A 26,472-nucleotide genomic window follows, 5' to 3' on the forward strand; every position below is an offset into this window, starting at 1 on the left:
TCCCAGCAGATCCTCATGTAATTAGAAATGAGGCAAAGCTGTAATCGTTAATTTGTTAAAGCATGAACTTAAAATTGACATTTCTGACAGTCTTCATTTTCTGAGATGGCATAGCTTTAGGTATAAAACAGAATTTTCTGGGTAACTATAGCTGCTGAGATTTTATGCTGTGAGTGACTGATTACTTTGAGGGTAAATTTCAGATGAATTCTGTCAACAGTGATAAATTGCTCATTGTTCATTGCAGTCTACCAATCAAGTTAAGCTAATACAACTACAACATGCTGCAATTTTTAAGGAAACCAGTGGAGGCTTTTGCAGTTCATTTTGAATTGTGCCAAGGTCTTGTCAGGATGGATTTCAATTTACTTTTTCCAAAATAGTTAGTAAAAACAAAATCTGTGCAGATCTAAACCACCACAATATTTTAAAATGTGACGCTTATATTCTTTTAGTTCATCAGCTAGACATGTGTTTAAATGATATGCTTGTTTTATACATTTTCCAGTTACTTAATCTGCAAAAGCTTATCTGAAGCAAATATATAAGCAGGGTCAGAAAAGTCCATTTAAATGTGTGCCTTTATCAGTTTGATTTCACATAATTGAACTTTGTGAAAGTTCAGAAATTTCTACTTTGTCTTAAAAGTAATGCTTATCTTTTACGTTTGTTTGTAAACTTCACAGTCAATACATTCTTAGAGCATATATATGTGTGTGTATATCTACTTTTTTTAATTAAATATTTTTAAGGAACCAGTAAGACCAAGGCAACAAAGAAATATCCAGGTCAGTTGAATATGGTATTTGTTTACCCTTGCAGAAAAGGGATGTAAAGCATTTTATGGCTATTTAAGGATAGATTAAGAGCAACACGACTGGTGAAGGGACTTGAACATAAGACCTATGGGAAGAGGCTGAGGGAGCTGGGGTTGTTTAGTCTGGAGAAGAGGAGGCTTAGAGGTGACCTCATCACTCTCTATAACTACCTGAAGGGAAGTTATAGCCGGGTGGGGATTGGTCTCTTCTCCCAGGCAGTTAGCAATAGGACAAGGGGGCATGGGCTTAAACTCTGCCAGGGGAAATTTAGGCTGGATATTAGAAAGAAAGTCTTTACAGAGAGAGTAATCAGGCATTGGAATGGCCTGCCCAGGGAGGTGGTGGACTCACCGTCCCTGGAGGTTTTTAAACTGAGATTGGACATGACACTTAGTGCCATGATCTAGTAAATGGACTGGAGTTGGACCAAGGGTTGGACTCGATGATCTCTGAGGTCTTTTCCAACCCCGTCGATTCTGTGATATTTATAGGAATAAATTATAGGACCACCCTCTTCGTCCCAGCAGTCTTATTACCTTCTCTCATGAATTAGAGCTCAGCTGAGTCAGAGTTATATTAAATGAGGGGTGTCTGAAGTTATTTGTTGTTTGAACAGGCAATAGAATGAAGAAGAACGTTTCTTTTCAATTTACTTCTTGAATGTCAGTGTTCTCATACGCTTACACTTTTCTTACCTTTCTGGTAAACATCTTCGGTAAGTAAGAGATACTGTTCAAGTTTTTATTGTTGAAACAGACTTCATCATTGGTCCCATGCGCATTGATAGGGCCCTTTCTTTTTCTTGCAGATAGGCAGTCATTTGTAGGAACTCTAGCAAATTATAGAAGAATTTCTATAAAGTTGTAGTTCCTGAGATTTTTCTTGCTTTAGAGAAGGTTATATCTTGTGGCTATTTGTATAAGAGTTTTTCCTTCAGACACTCTCAAGTGATAGAAATGTTTGGATACAAAGTACTCTTAAGGTGGTAGGATTGTGTTCATTGGGCTTTGCTTATTTGCTGTTCCTGTTTGTAATTTTGCCACCTTTTCCCATGGGTTTTAACAAGTTAGACTTACTCAGGCATGATGCCATCATATTAGAAGTGAATTGCAGGTTAATTATTTTTCCAGGTTTAATACACTGTTTTATGAATTTAATAACTTCAGAGTTGTCATAGAGAGCAGTGGCTCAATACAGAGTGCTGAATCTTGTGTGTATGTCAGTCACACATGCTAAATTTAGCACATAGGGTGAACCCATCTAATGATTTTCTGCTTGCTGTAATTGACAGGTAGTAGCCCTGAGTTTTTGATGTCACAGTTTCTGAAAAAAATAATACTCTCTGCAGCAAAAGTAGAAAAATATTAAAAGAAATATGAAAAGTGGTATGCCCTCAGTAACTATGTCATGGGGACCGTGTTTGCACACACCAAGGGCAAAATGCAGCCAATACTGACTTCTTTGGTTGGATTCCTGGCAAATTTGTTCAGTTCTGGGTTTTTTGTGGGGAGAATCAGCATTCCATTGTTCCCTTGCAATATCTGATTAAAAAGCATTTTCAGGTCAATTCAAACATATCCGGTTAATTTTGCACATGTATAAGACGTATTTCTTCAGCATGAACCTTATTTTTGACCTTAAGGAGGCTGTGCCACTTTCTTTGTTCCTTTTAGGAATTCTACTGCAGCTTCTAGTCTTCAGTTCATTTGCTTTTAATTTCTTATGGTGTCTGCAGGTCTATAGAAATGCAGTCATAGGTTACTATTCCAGTATCCAAGATGTTTTTCTTGACTTAGAAGTTGTCAATGGTACTTAATACGTCGCTTCAGTTACAGCATTCTGTCCTTGATTAAAGACCATAAGCTAAAATAAAATGAGAAATAGTATCTTTACTGACAGAGGATAAAAATATATAGGTACTTATCATTTTTAGTTTATTTAACTGATTACTGCTTACATTTCTACTTTACTTTCATTGTGTTTTTTTATTTATTATTGTTACAATTTTGAGACAGCAAATTGTAACTGGAAATATTATCATACTAAAAGTGAGAGGAGAATATACATAAAACCATAAGTGGATTGAACATGGTACAAAGAGTGCAAGAAAATATGGAAGTAGAAGTAAACAGAAAAATAGTTTTTAACCATTTATTGCCTTGATAATTTATGTCTCTTGGAATATATGTTTTGTGTTGCTTTGGGTTTTTTGCAAACCACAAAACATCTGCCTGCCTTTTCCAAACTTCATAGTGTATCAGTTGACATCTTGCTTTTAATTGCTGCAAGGTTGGCCCCTTGCTACCAAAGTCTATTATCCTACATCTGTATTGTTTCCATACATACATACTACATATTTTGTGGATTCTGCCTGTTGAATCCAGACTTTTAAGTCAATTCTACCAAAAGCACCTCAATTGACAAGAGAGGAGAACTCACACATAACCGTAGATTCTCTGATCTGTGCTAAAGGCATTTGCTGTTTCTCGATCTCTTCGTCTGACGGTGTAAAGCAGCAAAGGCCCAGAGATCTCCTTGGCTTCACTCTAATGCACGATAAGGTGCACTCGGCATTGGGGGGAGCGACACTGGGTCATTAGTTGGTGTAGTCAAATGACATGCCATTGTTTTGTAAAAAATACAGGTTTTGAAAAATCTTCTTCCTAACATTAAGGTCCAGGAGTTACTGGGTCTTTACTAAATATTCAGTATAAATGCCCAGCTCTGAGAAAATTTAGTTGTTTAGGCTCTCAAGCTGACTTTAATTGCCAGGGTTTTGTTGGCTTCTTTTTAAAGCCCTATTCCAAACAGTTTTCTGTAGCATCTCTTCTGATTTCAGCCTCCTGAAATAAATTAAAACCTTGAATTCACTCCAAGGCTACTTGTTATATTTAATAAGTTGTGTGTCCTTGGACAAGGAGATGGAAAATTTTGAGCAAAAGTGACATTCAGTCCTCTTTGAACTGATAAAAGCAGCTTGACATCTGATTTATAAATTACAATTTTCAGCATGTGTGTGAATATTTTTTTTAAATGTCTATGTTTATTGGTTTATGGCGTAATTTGCATGTTGCAGTTTCTTATTAAGTATAACACATTAAATATTCTTAACATTATGTAAACATCAGAATGTTTTCCTCACATCTGTATTCTTCTAATGCAAATGTCCTGTGCTATATGAAAGACTATTAATTAACAAAAAATATCAGTCGTTACTTACTTTTTTATGTTTTTGCTATACATTAATCTTTAATATCAGAATAAAGAATGAGATTATGAGGAAGCAGATTTAACCTTATTCTGAAGTGATCAGATTTTGGGGAACAGGATAGAGGCAAGCGTTATGTAATGTGATTTAAAAATTCATCCACAGTGTTAAGGGAGTTTCATTGATATTTAAGTGTTCTTATCCAGCTCTTACTTTTACCTCTCTATTATTATTTTTCCTGTCTTGAAGCAGAGTACAGTGATGGTATTTTGATAACGAAGGGCTGTCAGGCATCACATTAACTTCTACATGTACTATCCCTGTCCATGTGATCTGCAGCAGCTTAAAATATTTCCTTGTGAGGCTTTTTGCAGGGCTTAATATTCCCCTCACATGAACAAATGGAAAGAACTGTGATTAATGAGCATTGAAGAAATATGTTCAAGATAAGAATTTTTATTTGAGTTTAAAATTATTCTGTTCCCTGTTTTCCTTTGTTCTCAAGGGAATAGGCCTTGTTTTAATACAAGGGTCAATAATGTCAGAACTCTTAGGAACTTGCGTTTTTTCAGTTCCTGGTTTTACCTGAGTTTTGCATCACATACCTAGCGTAAACTGAATTATTTCATTTTTCTAATAGTTGCATAACACAAGGCATTTAAAGCCCTCTAAAGGTATCAATAGCTGTGTTACTTTTCCCTGCACAGAAGAGCTCCATGATACATTTAAAAAATCATTTTCTTTTACAGGTTTCTTACAGCCTTTCCTGGAAGCCTGCAGTAACGAATCCTTCTTCCGTACTTGCTCTGTATTGCTTCGAAGTTCTAAGCTGGATATTCAGGTTTTGGAAAAGCTCTGTGTTATACTACAAAAACTCTCCAGAATAAAGTAATCCTTTACTACCATTATTCTGTTAGTTATTATTAAATCAGCAAACCAGGGGACCTTCATCTTTCTGCTTTTTCAAAACTGATCTCTGTTTTGCTGTTTATTTGCCCTGCAATAAACCTGGACTTTCTCTGGTAGCAGTTAAATTTAAACTTTGTGTCACAGATGTGTAAGACAGGACTCTCAATGCTTATATATCCAGTTCAATTTACAGAATACAAACTAATAAAAAAAAAGAAACTAAGCAACCCTAGCCTAAAGAGGAGATGTTCCTTATGTATGCAGATGACAAGAATATTTAGAAGAGAACCCTATTCTTTTCCCTTGACCTTCAGTTTTACTCAGGCATTTGGTAATATCTGCTTTGAAAATACAGCCTCATCTGTGACTTGCGTTCCTGTTTCATCAGTTTTCATTTCCTTCGAAAACAAAATTTCAAGTCTTGAACTGTGTACGCCTTTTGGGGATTGTTAATCTTTATAAAATATGTTGTTGCTCACTAATTGTTAGGTTATTGTACCAAAGGTCTTCATGCAATACTTAATGGGATTGTTTCATTTATAAAAGCAGGTATCTAAACTGAGCAATTTTTTACATTAGACTTAAAGTTGTTGACAAAACTGAGGTTTTCATTTGACTTTATTTGGAACAAAATTGAACTCTAGGAAAAAAATATGGTTTCCTGTAAAATAATCTAATACAAATCATAAGCTACATTGGAAATATACTAAAAGTAAAATTTGCTGAGAAATTCTTTTTTTATTTATTGTTTCTGGAATCTTAATTCACGTTAGTGAAACCCTGTTACAGCCTTTCCTTGAGCTTTCTTTATATAACATGTAAATACCACTTACTCAAGTAAAATGCATTGAAAACCTGCTCCGACACTATACGCAATGTAGAAGAATTATATGAAACTCCCAATATAATGCATATTTTTTCTTAATTAAAAAAATAGTTTTCTGTAGAAAACTTTTCTTTAGATGAAACTTCACCGTTTTCAATTGACAATTATTTTATGTAAAATCTTTTGCAGAAGCAATAAGAAGATGTTTGAATTGTTTGCTCTTCATCAGGTGATCCAAGAATTACACAGGACTACAAATCCAGATCATGCTTTTCTCTGTATAAACCTCAATTCAATTCTGTTGAATTTGGGATTGTCGAGGAGTAACTCTCTTACCTCCAGCCTAAGCACAAGTCAGTAGCACTGTCTTTCAATCTGATTATTGTTCTGTATAATTTGTCAACTGCCTGTTACTTGAAATGTGGATATTTTTTTTACTGTTTTCTGTAAATAAACTAAGCAGAACCACAGTAGTCTGTAAGTTGCTCTGTATCATGTGCAATCTCATTGATATTTCCCTCATTGACAAAAAGGAAAATGAAAAACTGCATAATACGCTAAATGGCTTTCTTCAACACTTTTTAAAGAAGTGAAATAATGCTGCTGTTCTGAATGACTGATGCAATCGAAGGAATTGGATCCCTTGAGTAAGCAGATCAGAAATACCAACTTTTCCTTACAGGTATGAATCTTAGTTACCTCTGACTCTTCAGAGAGTTTTATAAATTCATTTATTTATTTCACTGTTGATAAGTAACAGGCAGGTATCTTCCCAAATTGTCTTTTGAGACAATTACAGTTTTAATTATTAAAACCAGCTTTTGATTTAACATAGCTAGATGTGTTGAATGAGAAATGCTGTTATTGTTGTTTTGATTTCAGAATGTCTTAGTGTTTGTTTGACCTTTTCTTGTAATTATGTAACATTTAGTATTTTACCCTGCTTTGTATGAATTTCTAGTGTAACTTTGGGTTGTAAGATCTCTGAAAATGTAAATAAAAACATTTCTTAAAAAGCTTGCCGATAGTAATCCCTAATGTATAATTATTATATGTTATTGTTTCTGCTATATTTTTTATTAATTTGCATTACAATCCTCATCTGATCTCTTTTCTGAGTGTGATAATACAGCTCAGTGTTCACACATAGGAAATAGGATACTTTTAAAAATTCAGTTTAGTCTTCCATTTCTTATTTCTGTTTTGTACCGTAATTACTGATACTCTTTAATTGTAAAATATATACTGCAGTTAAAATTAAAGATCTATTGTATGTTAGTCTTTGACTAACACTGGCAGTCAGTATAAAACTTCAGAGAAGTTTACTTCTCATTTTCATACGTTTTTTCTTGCTTTTCCTTTGTATTTCTACCTTTGAACTGCATCTTTGAAGTTGAATTCTAACTGCAAATATTTTTCTAGCAATTCGACTTACATTTCTGACAAGCTTTCCTATGAAAGGAGTCTACAGCAGATTTGGCACCAAGTGTGTCTGGAAGTGAGAGCGAGCAGTGTGTGCTCTTTGGGCAGGAAACCAATCCTAGGTAATTTTAAAATATCACTAATCACAGCTAAAAGCTTTTGCTGACAGTGGATTATGTTTTGGAATAAGTATTTCTTAATCTGTAGTTTTGGTTTTCTGTCAGATTTACTAGCAGTGCGAAAGCTTGCATGTAGCTTTGACTGGAGAGAAAATCCTCCTTCTTAGGAAATGTCTTCGCAGTCCTCATGTGCTAAAATATTAGAAAATTAATAACAAAAAAAAGCACGCTATACGAAGTTGTTAGATTTCCCATGTCTACAGTAGTGTTGCTTGTGCTCTTGGCTTTCAGCCTTCATCACTGTTTGTTAGTCTGCTGATCTTCCTTGTGGTACCAATTTAACACAATGTGCTCACATCTTATAATTGCAAAGGTGATGTGGTAAAGAGATGCCCAGAGTATGGTGTAGCTTTTACTGCTGGTCCCTTGTGTTTTATATGCAGTAGTTTTTACAGCCTGAAAAGATGAATTGCTGTTGATTTCAAGTTTTTATGATCTAGAATGTTTCTATTTAAAATGCAGGGAAAAAAAAGAAGGTTTTTGGATCTGTTAAATGTTAATGTAGTTAAATTGATTGATGAACTAAAGATGAGACTAATTATTTTTAAGTAACTTTTAATGGAGCTTTGAAGAAAAATACAAGTTCTTGGTTTCACAATAAGCATGAAAAGTATCAAAAATAAATAAATAAATGAATTATGGAAATTAATATGAACTGGCTTGTGAAGAATAGATACTTCTATAAATAAAAAAGCTATAGTGAAGTTCCAAAACGTGCATGTGATTTTTGACTGAGGGTAATAATTCTTGGCAAAAAAAATGAGAGTCACATATACACTGTAGTAGAGCCATATGGAGGCTCAACTTGCGATGGCAGAAGTGATAGTTTTGAAGCCAGTTGCTGACAGACAATTTACAGTTCCTCAGTACATTGTCCTAAAACTTCACAGTGAAGATCTTTAGAGAGTATGAACCATGCCATGTTTTTTCCCAAATTTATCACTAATCCTGTTAATGCAAAAATATTTATGAATCTTCCTAATATCTAGAAAAGTAAAACAATTATGAATTTGGAACTGGTTTTATTTGCCATTGGATTTTCAGTTTGCGTTAGATCACATCTTTAAATGTACATGGTTTCATGGGACATATGGACTATAAACACATGTGAAATGATTGTCTGACAACAGTGTGATTTCAGGATCAGAGACTTCAAGGAAAGTAAAATGTCAGTCTACCAAAAATTGAACTAAAATGATCGGAAATAAAAAAACTGAAATGGAGATTTTAACTCTGTTTCAATTTGTAATTGATTATCTGGAGTAACTAAGCTAACTAATAATGCTGTCTACATTAGAACCATAGCTAGCCTAGCTTGCCTTTGTCATTAACAGCCAAGGAGGTATTAGGATAAATTTTGTACTGAAATCACAGTTATTTATATATTTCTGCTTCTAAATACTTGGTATATCAGCTTTTGTACACACCTGCTTGTTTTGTTGTCTTGACCATCACTCTTGTGGTCCAGCCCATCCCAGTTGTCCACAGCAATCCACGTTGTGGCCTTGCTCCAGCATCCCCATCCTGTTACCGTTCCCCTGAGGGACCTTGGCAGCCTCTGTTGCGAAGGGGAATGAAGGAAGCCGGTTGCCTTCCCAGCTGTCTTGGCGGTGTGGTTTTGGCTTGGGAAAGGTAGATTTCTGTCAAGTTGTCCACAGTTTTGGCACCTCTTTATCTAGTCTTGCCTTCTCAGATGGAATCTAGACTTTCCTGGGGGTTTCTGCTTTTGCAGCATGTGGGTATTGTAATGTGAGTATGAATTTCAACTACTTTATCCTTCTCTCAGAAGACTGCCTACAAGAAACATTTGAAAAGGTAACTAACTCCAGCTATTTCCTGCGGTTCCTGATTCTCTAAGGAAATAAGGTTTATGTGATCACCGTCTGTCTGCATTCCTGAAAAGGGATACGCTGTTTTGAATTTGCCAGCTACCTCTGGCCAGATGTGGCAGCAGGCAAGAGAATATTAATTTTTAACTGGGTTTTTTTGAGGTCATTTGAGAAGAGAGAGACCTTATGAATACTTGCACCTAAATGAAAGAAAGCAACTCACACTTTCTAGCAGCAGCCAGCTGGTCAGTCAGAACATGTAGCTTCAAATGGTCTTGCTTACTACCAGTTAACTACCATCACTGGCATGAAACAAAGTTTCTGGTAGTCACAACCTGTCACTTCAAAGGAAGATAAAGAATTGATCCACAATTTTATGCTGCAGTGTTTTTGAACAGCTGGATCAGAGACTTCAAGGAAAGTAAAATGTCAGTCTACCAAAAAATGGCACTAAAATGATCAGATAAAAAACTGAAATGGAGATTTTAACTCTGTTTCAATTTGTAATTGCTTATCTGGAGTAACTAAACCAATAATGCTGTCTACATTAGAAGCATACCTAGCCTAGCTTGCCTTTGTCATTAACAGCCAAAAGGAGGTACTAGGATAAATTTTATACTGAAATCACAGTTATTTATATATTTCTGCTTCTAAATATTTAGTATATCAGCTTTTGTACACACCTGCTTGTTTCCTTGTCTTGACCACTCTTGTGGACCAGCCCACCCCAGTTGTCCACAGCAGTCCATGTTGGGTCCTTGTTGGGAAAGTCAACAAGAATATTTCACCTGCTTATGTTAGGATAGATTTCAGCCAAGAAAAGGCCACCCAACTTGAAGAGAATGTTTGGGTTTTTTTTTACAGACTCATCTATTGTAGAATTGTAATTGCCCTTGCTGTTTATCCAAGGCTTCCTATCGATTAATAGGCAAGACAATTTACAAAGTCTAGATTGGGCAAACCCGTAAGAAAGGCTGTTCCCTTGGCAGGGAGCAGTTGTACCTTGGCAGATCTAAAGAAAGTAGGCTACCATTACCCAGCCTGCACAGGTGTGCTCTGTTTCTTTATATCTGTGACTTTGACCAGCTGATAAAAGGTCTGTCTCTTAAACTGGGATTTCACAGTCATTTTCCAGTTCTCTTGAACATGACTGGCTTGCATATTTTTTAATGTTATATAACTGAATTCAATATTATGAGGAAAAATTTCTTGTAGCAGATAAATTAACCTGAAAGGTGAAGTATGCTGAAGGCAACATAATTTTAAAGTACTTCTATTCACGACCAGCATCAATGTCTAGAATGCATGATTTAACTTACTGGCTCAGATTTAAAAGAGGCTGTAAGCAGAGCTTGTAATTTAGAGCTGTGACACTGGATCCTTTAATTATATACTGAATTTTTCACCTAAAACTTATACAGCTTCAGGGATTGATGGTCTGATAGAAAGCGTTTATCTTCAGGATAACATTTTAAATTTAGTCCAGAAAGTCTGAAAATTTGATCTATGAGACTATTTGGTAATCTTCCACTTTCCAAACGGTTAGAGGAACTGTGGTGGCAAAGCAGTGACCCCTTGTGCTCCTCTTAATGATATAATGTGCACATGTTCTTAAAATTTACAAAGATTTTTGAAGTGATAGTGCTGCGTAGTGTTGTGATCCTACCTTAGACATCTCCTTGAGAAACGCTGTGATGGGCAAAGGCACATTTATGTGTCATACTGACAATCATAGTGTTCTGTGTCAAAACCACCACTACCCGCTGTCAAAAATAGATGCATTTAGGGCTGACGGAATGCTTTAATGCCATCTTCTGACCATGGATAGGAACATTCCTGGCTATTAGACTTCTGCTTTTCACATAATTTTGAAAGCAAGTGTCTTGTATATTTACGACTACCTGATCACTGCTAGAAGAGATAACTTTGAACTAAATCACTTAGTGTCTAATTGCTTGTAGCAGCTTTTTTTGAGTGACTGGTCCTGAGTTGAAATTTAGCAAGACATAACTCACATTCTGACCTCTGAAGTCACACTGAGAGAATTACCGGATAAAAAGAAATCCGAGAAGTCATATATATATATATTTATTTTATTTTATTTTTATTTTTTTTAAACCCAATTCTCTTTGTGCCCATCACTGAAGGATATTTAGACTGGTCCCAAGGAATATTTCCCTGAATATACTACATCTCTCTGATCACTGCAACTTAATGGTCAGTAACCACTCTGGTAGACATGCACAAGCAAGGGCTGTAAACTCTGTGGTCAGGATACTGCTAACAACAGCAGCTGGGAAAGCTCAGCATACAATAACATTCCTATTAATAAGTTTGCTGTAAGGTCCTCTTCAGCTCCATAAAATGGCATCCTCAGTACATGGAGAAAAGAAACTAAAATAATCTGTTCAACTTACAGGAAAATGAAAGTATCATGTGGTACAAGAGTTCCAACAGGAGCATAATAACCCACCCACACATCAGCATTTTGGAAAAGCAGCATGCCTTTGAAGAAGGTTGGAGATAACTAGTGTTGCCAGACTGGTTTTTGTCCTTGAGAAGAAATAGTATTCTAGTATGTGGATTCAAGAGCTATTTATATAATAAGAAACACAAATAAACAGGATTTCTGTGTTCCACTGTCCTCTCCAAAATGTAGCAGTTTCATGTTCTCCTGGTTTGTCCTCCTCCACACTGGAGCATGACTATGGCTTCTTTCTTCACAGCAGCCTTGCACACCAAGGCCAAATTCCAGAAATACGTGCCTAACTCTGCTTCCTCCCTGTTTCATTTGTCTTTCTATTAATTGGTCTCCAGTGTTACGTCCTCCTGATTTTTCATTTGCTTCTATGTGGTGGTTTAAATTGGAAAATCATTGTGTATTCCTGAACTGTCTTGCCATACTAACTTGAATCCTATTACAAGCTTGTTTTTAAAGCAGCCCCTCTCACCAACGATACATATTTATCTATCTATCTATCTATCTATCTATCTATCTATCTGTCTATCTATCTATCTACCTATTTATTTATTTTAAAGTTGATGGACAAATGAGATGGCTCTGTGTGTGACCTGTATAACAGCTCATCACTGACATCTTCTGCAGCACAGCATGCAAGGTTTCTTATCATTCCTCCATAATATGAGTATGCAGACAGTCTAGCCTCACAGAACTCTGGCAAAAAGGAACCAACGTTTTTTTGTCCTTGAAGAGCGGTTGAGAGTGATAAATTAATGCCAGAGGTAACAGGTGCTACGCATTATAATTCATATCACAATAAATAATCAAAAGAGCTTATTTGGGTGTGGGGGAAATAGAATATATATGCAATATTATGTGTCTAGAAATAGATATAGATAGTGCATTCTCACCCTCTTTATATTAATATATTTACTGGAATATGCACTAGAAAGCCTGTCCAATACATAATAAGGGTATAACCTCTCTTTGCTTTTCATTATCACAGAGGAGTATAGAGGTTGCTTGCAGAAGAATGATTTCTGCATACAGAAGTCATTGGCTCACCTCTGGGTCATGATTTTCACCTCCAATGGTAAGTTTGTTTTGTTTTGTTTTGTTTTGCTTTCTCACCTCTTAAATGCACCATTCTTATAATGAAGCAGGACTTCTAAATTGTAAGAGGCTTTGAGGTTGCTGGGGAGAAGTTAAACTGGCTTTTTTGGTTCATCCTCCAACCCCTACTGCTGGGCATTGACACACGTTATCTTTTTGTTCATGGATAATGGATTAATGATCCCAAATTCTCAATCTGCAGAGGCAGACAGCTGTTGTTGCTTTATGCTACAAGACTCATGGTTTTCAGCCCACCTTACCTCTGTTGTTTCTTTTTATTGGTGCCATCAGAGCAAGACCATCAGAAATCAAACACCATGTAGAGGGCAGTTCCTGACTGCAACCTAAGATTAGAGAGAGTTTGCAAAGTCAGGCAAGTTTCTTTACGTTAGAACTGGGATGATACTGGTCAGGCTAGGAAGCTGGGGTTAAGAGGGAAAGGCCTTGCAAGGTAGTAGGTACTAATCTTGCCTGGGAGGGACTTTCCACAAGGGCACCCAAAAGGCTGGTGATGGAGTTTGGAATAGGTTTATCTGTAGACACAGAGCTAAGTGTTCTCTCTAGCAGGGCCTGCTGATGTATAACAAAAGAAAAAAGCCCTAATGCCATTTTTACAGTGTCCATGGCACAGGCTATAGGAGTTCTTGTGGCAAAACCTTGAGTTGACTGGAGCTTTGTGTGAAACTCTTCAGTCTTTTATTTTAAGTAAGCATTTCCGAGGACCTTAAAGGGTCTTTTCAACTTGAAAGTTTGGTTTTATCAGAGTATAAAGAAGAACAATTACTTTTTAAGGAAAAAAAAATGCACATCAAAAAGGAAGCAAAAGGTCTTGTAAATAATTTTCCCCTTGACCCACTCATTTCCTTAGGGGTTGGGTCTTACTGTCCAACTCTAAAAACTTTCTGTCTGTGAAAATTCTGTGTATCTCCCCTAACTCCCAGAAACATTCTTTACACAACTATTTGAGGCCTTGTCCTGTACCTGCCCCATGCATACCAGTGGCCTCCCATTCCCTGCTGTGCTGCAGAACCTCTGCTTTCTCACTTTTTCCCCCAGCCTTTCCCACCTTGCCTTCTGGAAGCCCCTCTTGCTGTTGGCGCGCTCCTTTGCTCTGAAAGAAGGCACCATTTTCCCTCTGTCAGGAGGAAAATCCTGAGATTGTGGCAGTCAGGACAAGGTAAAACAGTAGCCTTTCCACTCTACTGTGAAAAGGCAGCCTTTTAAAAGAATATTCTATTCTACTGCGACAATTTATATTTTTTTAATCACTAAGACACCCTTAGATTGTGTAGAACTTGTTGTGGTAAGACAACAAACTTTCAGGGATGATCAAAGTAGATCTGTAGCTGTGTAAAGACATTTTATGGGTTAGTCAAGGTGAAATCACCACCTGAGCGTTTACACTGATGTAACTACCCCCCCCCACCTCTGTTCAGTCTGGTCTTTCAGCATTAGATTAAAAAGCTGAGACCAAGATAATGAGTGTTTGCTAAAGAAATGCTGTCAGGAGCTGAAAAGAATAAGTCTTTTCTAAAAGCAAACATACAAATTGGCTTCTCCACACCAAAAGCAGGATTGATATTTTGCTCTGAAGAAGACAGTCTGTAGTTGATCAGCTGCTTGCCAGAGCAGTGAGGAGCCACTTCTAAGCAAGGGAGGTCGTGTTTTCTTCAGAATCTGGATCATTGAAGTGAGGTTTGTTTAAGACTGTGTGGTAAGAAATGTGTTTGTATTGGAAGTAAAGTCACTGCAACGGATTAAAATCTTTAATGCTCTTATGATGTGAAAATTTAGAAACTTCTGTTTAACTTCTTGTTACAAATTCCTTATCATATTTAGAATTTAATAGTCAATCATATCTTTAATCTTATATGAGCCAATTTGCTGTACATAGTAAGAACACTAGTACACAATGCCAGAGAAATTAACTTAAGTACACCTTGGCCATTCATCTATTCCAATTATTCCCTAAAACAGCACACTAATTAACATAATTTATAACAGTTCCATGGTTCATCTGCATCCTACATGTGCTGGCTGCAGGTATTTCAGAGATGTTACTGAGCTGAAATACAGTCACACACCTATAATAAGTTGGTTACTTGGTAAGATTCAACTCATCTAACCGTGGACCTCTGTAGAATATGTGTTTACATCAAAGCTTGTCACTCCAGGACCTCTTTACAGTCTAGAGACACTATAGCCTATAGTTTGAGGACGCAACCCATCTTGATTATTTAGTGTAAAATGAATCTCACTGCAGGCACCTGTATTTGCACAGGTACAATACAGTGTGCTGGAAGCTCTGAACTTAAATCAAAAATTAAAAAAAAAAAAAAAAGAAGGAAAAACTGAAACAAAGACAACATCTCACAGTGCCTCTCAAGTGCTTTGTTTGTTATGTTTTGCTTCATTATTTGACACAATGGAAGGACATGGATATTTTACACAGATCTGTGCTCTGTCAAGTTAAACCCCAGAAACCAAAGTTTCTTCTTTGGCTGGTTGTCCATAAGCACATTGAAGCAGAGAATGCTGAAGTCTTTTTGACAGCGATGTGTTTAGATGCAGCAATGCCTGTTGGAGTGAGCTTCACTCCATGTTAACTCCTGCACATATAGTGCAGGGAGTAAAAAGACAGTAAAGTGAAACTCAGAACATCAGCTTCTCTCAATTATCCAGCAAACTCAAAGCTTTTGTTGCAGTTTCTGGAGCCTTTCTGTCCTTTAATTGTTGATGGAACAAGAACATATTCATTGTGCTGAAACCGACAAATGAATCTGAATAAGCAAAGTCCCAAACTGTCCCAAAGTAGGAGAGTTTTTCTTACATTTAGGATATGTTTCATCTGTATGAAATACTTGGAAAGTCTTAGTTTAATCACCAGGGTCTGAGGGAAATGCAAGTTGATGCTCTGTTTTTTGTAGAAGCTGGTGGTTCTGCTGGCAGTCTCACCGGTGCAGCCTGAGACTGGATGAACATCATTATCCTGTCATGCAGTGAAAGCTTCCAGTTGAGATTGCCGATAATGTGGGATAGTACTGCTAATTTAGGAACACACATTAACGAGAGATTATTGCTACTGTGAGATTACTCACCAGTCTCACCGTCTGTACCAGCTCTCAGTACATACATAACAACTTACAAACAGTTTCTGCAAGAAGTTGCTCAGTTTGGCATTTTCATAGAACCTGCAAGGTGATTTATTGATCCAAAACTATATTGACAAAGGAAGAATGGTTTCTGCTTTGAAAGTTCCCAAAGTACAGAGAAGCAGTATCCTACAGGAACACAAAGATTCCTTCATGTATGTTACCTAGACACTCCCATACCACAGGAATGTGCCTGCTAGCCCCTGGCTAACTCATTTCATTACAGATTTAGAAGGGAATATGTGATTTAATCAAAGAAATGGCTAATACAACTGTCTTTGACTTATTTCTTTTATTAGCATATCTTATGTTCATATTTTACAATATAATAAGTTATATATACAGCATTAAACAAAATTATTAGAAAGTAAGCTTTGGCAAGACCTACAGGAAAAATTTTCATTCCTGTAAATCTTTTGTGTAACAATAAAAATACTGTATACTAAATAAAATAATGTTAAATAGTTTGTATTCACATTGGCACCATTGATTTCAAGACCCTAATTTTTCAAGGCCAAATAAACATAAAAAAGAGGATTCCTGTATCTTCTTTTAAACAAATAAATGGCGTGTACTATTAAATGAAACATGAAATTTAGGAGGCAGTCCACTAAATAACACTGTAGTTACACACTGGCACAAGAAATAATAGAATCTTCCCATTTTTGGTTGGTTGGTTTGGTTTGGTTCATTTTTTTTAGTAGCAATAGTCCTAAACTGTAAATTCAGGGTCTTGAAAATCCTGTTGAAGATTCCTGAGTCATCAGGAAATCTAGGAATCTTATTGAAGCCTGTTGAAATCTGCATTAATTTGCCATTACTTTCAAGACAGCAAGCATTTCACCCCTAAATTAAACACTAATCAGCTAGTTAAATGTTCAAATAAATGCAGCTTCCCGATTCCTTTAAAGAAAAGTCAAAATTCTCATCAGACTTGGTATATGTAAATTAATGAAGAGTGTGTTATGATATGAAATAAATGGTGGAAGACAAGGAGAAGGATAGGTTTTATGTTGCAGTCTGTACTTCCTCTGCTATACAAATCAAGTGCTGAAAAGATAGAAAATATAGACGTTAAAGGGTGATACTGAATGTTCCGCACAATTATGATACTACCATAGATAAGATCTAGTTACTAACTGATGGAATACTGATTGTTAACTTTGGGGTTATAGTTAATATTTTTATAGCATTTTGTTCAGTCATGCATTTTGGAATTTGAAAAGTATTACTTTGTAACTGTCACATCTCTTAATTTAGTGGTTGCACTTGTTGAAATCTGCCATCACCCAGTTTAGCTACAAATTAAACGAATAGGTTTTGTAACAGCTACTGGTTTGTGGTCTGTACAAGTTTTAGAGAGCTTTTCACTAGGAAAATCATAGATTAGTTAAAGGGGGAAAAAAAAAATAAGGTCAATTTTTGTTGCACACAAGCTCAAAATATTTATCTTCCATGGGCTCTGATTTTCACCTGTGAACTCTGTGCTCACAGTCTACATTTACAAGAGTAGAGCATTTTAAAAAAACACTTATTCTTCTGCATTTAAAGTATCTCTAGATAAATGTACTCTTTTTGCACTTAGTGTACGACTGTCGTCTGCTGAAATTCCTCTGCTTGTAATATAAGGCTTGTAATAGAACTTGATATATAGGTGTCACTACTGGAAAAATACATTTTTCATGGTAGTGGACAAGATGTTTTCATTGCTTTTTTTTTTTGGTATCAGTGCAGAAGGGAAGAACTTCTTGCTCTCAACTTACAAGGAGTGACTGCCAGCTTCTACTGCACACTTGCTAACCAGTTTGTCCTCAGCAAGTCAGCAGGTTGAATTTACAATTTCTGAAATGTCCATGTTGACCAAGAGTGCATTTATGTGCATTATGTACAGCATTTTGAAGCACTTCAATCTGTAAATCATGTTGACTCCTTTTTCATACGATATAGTTAGTTAACCTGAGGACTCTGTATATACACCTATGCACACACTTCTAGATTCAACAAACCCATGTTAAGTATAGAAAATGAAATTAAATGTGTTAGAGCCAACAGGAATGTACGTGCCTAGTGTGTATTGATTGGCACTGTAGCAGTGGTACTGCTTTTGACTGACTATTAAACCATGGAGCAAAGCCCTAAGAGGCAGCAATATTGTCAGAGAGCAATTCAATGGCTTTCTTGCAGGCCAGGCAGGAAGGGTATCAGCAGGGTTATCTGCACATATGCTCATACACAGACCACAAAATGGATGTTTGTGTGTCCACAGATTATCAGTAACTGTTTAACACGATCATTTTGCTAATGACATGGTTCATACCAAGCTTCTTGGGAGACTTCTGCCCTTGTTTTGGTAGATGTGTAACTTCAATTTTTTTGGAAGTCAAAGAGAACAGCTTCCTCTTAGTCATCAGGAGCGATTACGTAGAAGAAACATCAATGGTCTTTTGTCCAAAGTCTTTGACATGGTGCTTGCTGGACTCACGGTTCTTGTGGATGATGTGGAAGCACAGGTCCCAGGCAGGAGAGTCAGGACGTCGCTGCTGGTTCAGGAGCCGGCATCGCTTGCGCCCACTCCAGAATATCCGCACACAAGGATTCGACAGCATCCAACCGCTCGATTTGCACCAGTTTGGTTAGCAGTTCTGGGATGCTGTAACCTGCCGTGCTGATGCGATCAAAGAGCTGCATGCCATCTGTCATACCACCTATCTCATCTCTCTTCAGTCCAAAGCTCTCAGCAAGGTGGCGCCACGTTTTCACTATGGCTTTTTCTGTGTTATAGGTCGAGCTGAGCATTCGGCTGGTCTTCTCCAGGCAATCAAATGGCAGCTCCGTAGGGCTCAGACCTGCAAAGCGAGGTGCTTATTATCAGATAGCTCTGTGCACACATCTTGACTATTCAAGACATTTATTAAAGTACTACAGTATACACTGTTAGCAATAAGTACAGCCAAAACCTTTAAGCGATAGTCCATGATAAGTATATCTAGCTCTAAAGTTATTACTTTATATTACCAAATTAATTCTTCCTAGTGACAGTAGGTTACAATAATTAGAGTAAAAAGTTGTCAAAGAAAGAAGTATTAGATAGGTTGTACAAATTCCCCTGGCATTGCCACTTCCTTCAACAATTTACTAGCTGTTAGGAAAAGTATATTGCAACCATATCCGTAGTGAGCAGCTCCATTAATATACCTCTGCACGTCAGGCACAGTGTGTGAGCTCGTGAGACAGCTTTGACCCTTCTCTGCGTCTGTCACCAGCAGCTGCTGCAACTTCTCTGTAATTGAAAGTTGCCCTTGTAGGAATGTGAGGAGGGAGGTGAAGCAATGATGCCAGATGCTTGCGAGCATGAAGTCCCTGCAAGTGCTTCAATTGTCATTACTATCACTGAATCTCTAGAGAGGATTTAACATTCATCCTGTGGGGAAAGAGCTATTTTTTTTCCTGGACATTCTTTTTCTATGTATTCATGGTTACAGAATAGAGGAGAGAATCAGCTACAGCATTTTTCCAAAACCAGACTTCTGTTTCTGTAGTTTCCCTGCTTCAGCCTCAACAGCAGTAATTTGATGGGAGATAGAGCTCTCTGAGCCACAGAAAGCTCATATGTACATGCACACATGGGCACACCAAGTATGTGTGTGTGTGGAGGGACATAAATGCAGTTGTGTCTTGTGCAGGGAAATTAGTTCATGTCTCTTCTGCCAAAACAGTCCAGGTAGTCAAGTGCTAAAGAGGCCTAGAACACTTAAAACACTGTCTTGGAAACTCCACTCTTTTTGTCATAAGAAGTGGGACAGCATTTAGAGAAGCAGAGTAGGTCAAGACTTTTGTCTGAAATGCAGTCCTCACCCTCCCCAAATCACATTTTCATGTTTGGAACTAGTTTCTCTCTGTTGTGCAAGGGACTAGACACATGCACCAAACAGGTTTCTTCTAGATGGAGCATGTGAGAGCTTCTCCAAAACTTGGTCTTTGTGCATGTCCCAGCATGACCCAGCACCACCCTCCTTGCTCTGCGGCAGAAGGAAGCTCATGGATGGTCCTGGAAAGAAGCCATGGTGTGATCCAGCCCAAGCCCAGCCTGGACTTGGCTGCCTCAAATCTGCCTTCAGAGGGTCTTTTCTGGATTGGGACTTCCTGCTTTCCACAGGAAGGCAGAGGCCTTTCTTATTTTATAGAAAAGACTTGTGATCTAATTTTGTGCTGTTATTATAGGAGCAAGTTTTGTATACTCACCTTCTGCAACGTCGCATACGTTAGCGTACACGTCGAGTATCTTTTTCCTTCGACTTTGAATCTAAATGAGAAGATTTTTGTTTCATTAATTTTTCAGTCGCACGAGTAAGCAATTAGCAGACAGCAGTGGAAAACTTGTGGGAGTTCCTCATTTCATGGTGCTAGGGGTTGTCACATAATGTCCTCAAGAGTCCCTTGGAAGACCCAAAGAAAAGGACACAGCATTCATGTGAAGCATAAACCTATTTCTCATTTCACCTTCCACTGCTAGAGATCTTTCTTTCCATCTTCTAGCCTTTTTTAAGATCAATTACTATTCTGCTCCAAGGGTTTGTATATTTTATTTCTCTTTTAGACTGAAGCAAACTCCCAACAATGAGGACAAATTCAATACCGCACACGCAGGTAATTAATGCAGGGATGTCCAGGTAAAGCAGAGCAGGATTTACCACAGGGAACTAAATTAAGACTGGAATTGCTTTCTTCCAGTAATCTAGGTGGACTGTAGAGGAGGGGGATCTTCTTTTCTGTCATTTGACATAGAACTGCTTAGTGTGTTATTAATTAACTGCATGTTCTTCTGTGATATTTTGCCTGGTTGAATCTGAAACATTTTACAGATAGATTAAAACAAAAATATCAATGATGCTTTGGACCGGGAAAATCTGAGGTCCAGGGTGCTCTAGTCATTTTTGACAAGAAAGAAACTTGGACTGAGAACCTGACATTTTCCAAGCTGAACATGAACATTTTGATATCGCCTCATTTAGCAAAAATATTCTCAAGATTTGGCTTTGGATTCAATGTGAAGTGAAAACAAATGTCAAAATGTCATGAGTTCTCAGGGACTGGAATTGTCATCCCTCTGCCAGCTCTCATTAGGGCTGAGCTTTCTGAAATGCTGTCGTTTTGATAGGGCCCTTGCATTATCTCTACAAATTTGTGAGTTTTCACTGCGAACCAGGCTAGAAAAAAAAGCTCCACTTTCACCACTTTGTTTTGTGGAAGGATTTTCCTCATTTTATTTGGGCTCTAAAGGGCAAGGCACATCTATTGCTTGGATTAACAGACTTGCAGCTGGAGACCACAGAGTGGTTGCTGCTCCTGAACAAAGCCCATCTCACAGGTGCAGATGCTGCGCAAGTGTGTTGTATCGCAATGCAGTGCAAACACTGATTGTCATTTACATATTCGTGGTATAATTTACTTATGCTTAATCAGTTGTGTTGCTATTGTAGTCTTGGATTAGCTGTTTCAGAACCTTGTAAACAGGAAATTTTCTTTTAATGAACTTTATTAAAACTCCTCCTAAGCAAACTATTGGACACTTGTTTTCAGTCTCCTCTCATTTTTAGGGCAAGGGGGGAGGTTAAATACTTCCATGCCCATGAAGAATTATGTAGGATGCTCTTTTTACCAAAGCCAGAGGATGAGAGATCTGTAACACTTATGCTGAGAGCTAACAGGTAAAGTTGAGCCCGACGATCCTTCATTGCATAATGATTTTTGTTTTAACTAGGAAGGAACAGACTTGGATAAGATCAATTTTCTTTACCCTTGTCCAACAGCTACATAATACTATTTTGTGTAGTTTAAATGTTACTTAATCTCTAGCCTGAAGAAAATTACTTCTTTTCTAACTTCTGACAACTGCCTTAATTGTGAAATCTTCGGTATTTGGGTAGACGATCTTGATGCAGTCTGCACTTTCTTTGTCTTCAACCTTGTCAGCAGGCTTCAGCCCATGAGGAATGTGTTAGAACAGAAAGTCTGGAAGAAATAGTTCATGCTTCAGATGTGCTTATGAGCTATCTAGCTAAAAGACTCCGGAGAATGTATCTATATGGTCTTCAGAAGGTAACCCACTTCTCGTTAAATGTTCTGATTTCATGCCTACCCAACTTGTATTTCCCAGTTTCAACCAAATGTATACATAAGATAGTAACACTGGGTATTTAGAGAGACCTTAGAAAAATAATTTTTAAAATGTGAGCATTGAAGTAGTCAGTTCTTTTCAGATAGTCATAACTGCCTACAATTAGAAAAATGTTTATCTGCTGTTGCGACTTTTTGTGTCTGGTCTCAGCTGAAAAATGAGCTATTTTAGAAAGTTTGATCTGAAACATTTCGACAATTTAAAACTTGAAAAGTTTTTTAAAATAAATATGATGTTTGATATTAATGATGTGAATTTGTCCTAGCTATTGCCATTTTAAAATTATTTTTGAAGCACTAAACCCATAAAAAATATCTGAGCAGACACTTTCCTTTTAAGGATAGTTTCATGTTAAAATAAACTAAAGAGTTGTGTGGGTGATTTGTGTCCTTAACTATACCTTGGAATGCTACAAGTGAGATAAAACACCCTGAGCAGTATATACTCAGCAGGAAGAAGCAAAGGCTGAAGGCCTCCCACAGCAAAACAAGCAGTGGATTTACAGTGTCCTTCAGAACACAGGAATGACCTTCAAAGCATGTGTGGTTTTTGCAAAATTATACACGAAAACCAAGAACAACACCGGATATTATTGAAAAGTCTGTGCCATGGAAATACCGATGCTACTGGGTCAAGGTGCTCTGATGTTAAGATGTCATATTATTTTACTGTCTTGGATTTTCTGTGGTAAATATAGCATTTGGGTTAGTCATATTAGCATTAGCTATATTGAGAGTTTGCTGTTATTTGTTATTTCTTTCTTTAGACTAGAAATATAATACTCAAAAAGCAAAGTTCTTTAGAATATAAAATATAATACCCAAAAAAGCAAAGATATTACTCTTGTAGGAAATCTGCTTTTTCAGTCCTGAACAGTATATATATCTACATATATGTCACTATGCAAAAGAGATTCTGTAATAAGTTTGTCTGGAGGAGCTCTTGTAAATTAATCTGGTTTCCACTATCATGCATTTTGGGAGGTGATCATTTGTATATTGTTCTCTTAAAAAAACAAAAACCAAAACCAGAAAACCCAACCCAACCAACCAACAACAAAAACACACACAAAAAAAAACACTACAGAAAAACGCTCTTCGTTTTTAAATCTCAAAATAGCCTTACCCCAGTTGATTTATTGATTGTAGAAGATTTATCTCTGGCCAAATGCACTAAAGATAACAAGCATCTCTCTGGAGTCCCTTGCTTGTCAACTGCAGCTTCTTCATCACTATCCATACTACGACTTAAAAGTCTTTCATTCTCAGAAGATGCATCATTTTCACTGTAAAATGAAGGATACAATTATCTTAGGGAAGCCTCTCATGAGTTGACTCTGATCATCTGCCTTTTGCAATCTTAGAGTAATGGAATAAAATTGCCTTCCATTTTTTAAAATGCCTTTCCTCCAAAATCCTGTGAATGTAACTGCATTCCCCTGCCCAGGGTATAAGTACAATGACCACCAAGTCACACAGCCATGCATAGCTTGCAAGAATCCTTTTATAGAGGGATTTTCCAACTGAGGACAGTGTGTAGCCCACCTTAATCACGTTACCCAGACAGGTTTGGCAACCAGGCAGATGTAAGGTGAGAAAAACTATCACACTGTGCCACACAGATGGTGCTACAGACAAGGAGTTTCCTTGAGGCCTGGAGCGGCTATTTTTACTCTTCCTGCCTAAAATGAAGGGGAACCTTACTAATGATATGTATGTGACAGCGGCACTGAGGTCCCAAAAATAGACATCTCAAAAGAGGAGATGGAACCCCAAGAGCTGAGGAAGTGGTCATGGAGGGAGTGTGGAGGACACAGGTTTCTCTTTGGTGACATCACAGTATCACAGTATCTCATCTGTCAACCTCTCTTAGAAATCAGAGAGGGAAAACCTGACTAAGGCATCTAGTCTTCTCCCTGCTGCAGCAAACTGCCTGCGCACCCATCTAATTTGTTCTTCACATGTTCCTCTGCACCAGGATGAACAGTGATTATGTCCCTTCCCCACTTCAGTCAAACTGGAAGTATGATTATTTTTTACCCACCTTTTAACAGCTTTAGCTGGAGTTGCTGTAAGTTTTTCAAACTCCTCCTTCTCAGAGAATATTACAACATTATCTGCAGACCAACAGTTAGAGAATTTAAATTGGCAATGTGTTTCCAAACCAGTGTTTTGTCTCAGGAGCTGCTTCTGCTGGTGACCTTACTGCAAACATAAATCTCTGTGCTATCTTTTAAATTGCTATCAGAGGATTAAGTGACACTCTGGAAGCACAAAACCTATAATACACAATTCTTTAGTAAACTGATGTGATTTTTATACAATTCAAAGGAGAACTTGTAATTAAGATAAGTGTACTTATATTTAAGCCCAATGTTGTCTTGGATGGAAAAAAAAAAAAAACAAAACCAAAACTAAAGCAACGTATACCTTGCACTTCTTTCTTCTCTTCTTGTGTGTTAGCTTGGGCTTCAACATTTTTCACTGAGTGGCTCTTGCAACAGGCTAGAATATAAAAATATGACACTAATTATTCTCAGAAACTATCTAAAAATAACATCTGCAGCCAAAATTTTATGTGCTAAATAATTACCTTGAGCAGAAGGTTTTGTTTTCACAATGTAAAACATGATGATAAGGACAATGGCAATAGCCATTATGAAGATCGTAGACATTGCAATTATAAGAGCTGTAGCCAGATGTCCTTGTCCTGAAAGATCTGCTGGAAGAAACAACAAAAAAAATTTTCATAAAGGAGTGTCTTTTAGGATGAGAGAATAGTTAACAGTTCGCAGTCTGCTCTGCACTTACATTTGCATACTCATTTACTTGATCTGAATTTTGGTTACTTGTTAAGCATTGAAAAGCTTAGTGTTGAATCTCAAAGGCAAACTAATCAACAGTTTTTCAAAATGGTGACATTTATGCCGCAATAACCAGTTAACAGTATTCATTAAAAATATTTGATGACATGATCCATCAGATACAAAGATGTAGGAAATTATGTTATATCTGCTAATATTACTGGAAGCTATATGTAGGCAGGAGGACCAGCTTTCCTAATGCTGTATTCTGAGAAATAGCACAGGGAAGAAAAAACCCACAAACAAACCCAACCAAACAACCAGCCAAAACACCTCCCCCCCCAAACCAAATAAACCAACCAAACAAAAGCAACACACAACTATGATTAGTGATAAAATGATAAAATGATTGTTGATAACTATGGCTGCCTCAAAAACTTTGCAGTAAAAAAGAGCACACAATACACATGTGGAAGCACTGATATTTTTCTAATAGAGACAAACCGGTATGGCTAGAAAATGAATTTAAAATAAAGTATATGAAAAGATATTCAGAAGCAGAATTTGAATGCAACAAACTAGAACTGAAAAGCCAATAAAATATGCAGAAAATGACAGCTGTGCTAAAATGCATGAAAACATTGGTTTTTCTGGAAACATGATCCTCATCATCATGTTTCCAGATAATACTGGGAAGATGAGTATTGTTGGTACCTCAGTAACTTCATCTTTCCTGTTGTGTCTTCTCGGGTTCGCATATATTTAAAACCTAATAATAATGCTGGAGAACTGTTTATGTTAGCTTAATAAGAGACCGGCTATATTTGTACATTAAATTATTTTCATCTGTCTAAGCTAAGCTTTGCTGAGGCACAGTGCCATTTATGTATGGCTACAAATAATGAGTTAAATTCTTTGCTAGCATTACTGAGCACAGTTCCAATCCAATTTAAGTCCGACTAAACCAGTGGTGTTGATTAAACAAGAAATAAAAATTAATTTGGAATTATTTTAAATGGCAGTTTTAGCAATTAAATTCACAATAGATATTTTCAGTTGAGTTGCAGTTTTTGCATGTTATTTTCAAAACCAGCAGCCGCTAAATTAAATCCGTGAACGCATTCTTACCTTTGTGAGCATGCTGGTAGGGTGAGAAAGTGCTTGTGCCAGAGGTACTCGGGAAAATGGCCGAAATGCCAGAGGCAGCCCCTGCACCTGCAACATAAAGAGAAATGCCATGAACTTCCACGGGTACTTTGTCCAGCCAAAGCAATAGCTTGGCCCAAGTAAAAAGAGCCTTTACTTAGCTTGATTGCATTTCTATCATGTTGAAAATTGCATTACAGACTACATATTTTGCTCAGCATCTAGAGAGTGTGGAAGAAGTCAAAGTTCGTGAATGGTTATGAGCTTAGAAGAAAGCCCAGCATCTTCAGACACAGGCAGGGCCACCTGTTATGTACAGATTCCTGCATTACAAATCTGTCTTGGGTAGCAGAAAGTTTTCCAGGATCCAGTTGATGTATCAAACCATTTACAATGCCCACTCCATTATTTGCAACTGCAGACCCCAA

General features: G+C 37.2%; 2 protein-coding genes across 7 annotated transcripts in view; one reads left to right on the top strand and one right to left on the bottom strand.

The window, feature by feature from the left end:
• The window catches only part of CCDC138 (coiled-coil domain containing 138), a 36,056-nt gene extending 29,478 nt beyond the window's left edge, over positions 1–6,578 (top strand). For all 5 annotated transcript variants that reach the window (XM_082071278.1, XM_082071282.1, XM_082071281.1 and 2 more), the window contains 2 exons: positions 4,776–4,914; positions 5,951–6,578. In XM_082071278.1, the coding sequence (XP_081927404.1) occupies positions 4,776–4,914; positions 5,951–6,122 (311 nt within the window). In that variant the 3' untranslated portion in view covers positions 6,123–6,578. The remainder of the gene's footprint in view (positions 1–4,775; positions 4,915–5,950) is intronic.
• Positions 6,579–18,443: 11,865 nt separating this feature from the next.
• The window catches only part of EDAR (ectodysplasin A receptor), a gene marked incomplete at both ends in the record, with an annotated part of 64,612 nt that continues 56,583 nt past the window's right edge, over positions 18,444–26,472 (bottom strand). Inside the window, 7 exons of one of the 2 annotated variants that reach the window (XM_082053474.1) lie at positions 18,444–18,763; positions 20,160–20,220; positions 23,221–23,380; positions 24,139–24,211; positions 24,525–24,599; positions 24,688–24,816; positions 26,027–26,113. In XM_082053474.1, coding sequence (XP_081909600.1) covers positions 18,444–18,763; positions 20,160–20,220; positions 23,221–23,380; positions 24,139–24,211; positions 24,525–24,599; positions 24,688–24,816; positions 26,027–26,113 — 905 coding nt within the window. The remainder of the gene's footprint in view (positions 18,764–20,159; positions 20,221–23,220; positions 23,381–24,138; positions 24,212–24,524; positions 24,600–24,687; positions 24,817–26,026; positions 26,114–26,472) is intronic. The other variant, XM_082053475.1, reaches the window with a different exon arrangement.

The sequence above is a fragment of the Streptopelia decaocto genome, assembly GCF_964273445.1.
Source record: "Streptopelia decaocto genome assembly, chromosome: 1".
Classification (NCBI taxonomy): domain Eukaryota; kingdom Metazoa; phylum Chordata; class Aves; order Columbiformes; family Columbidae; genus Streptopelia; species Streptopelia decaocto.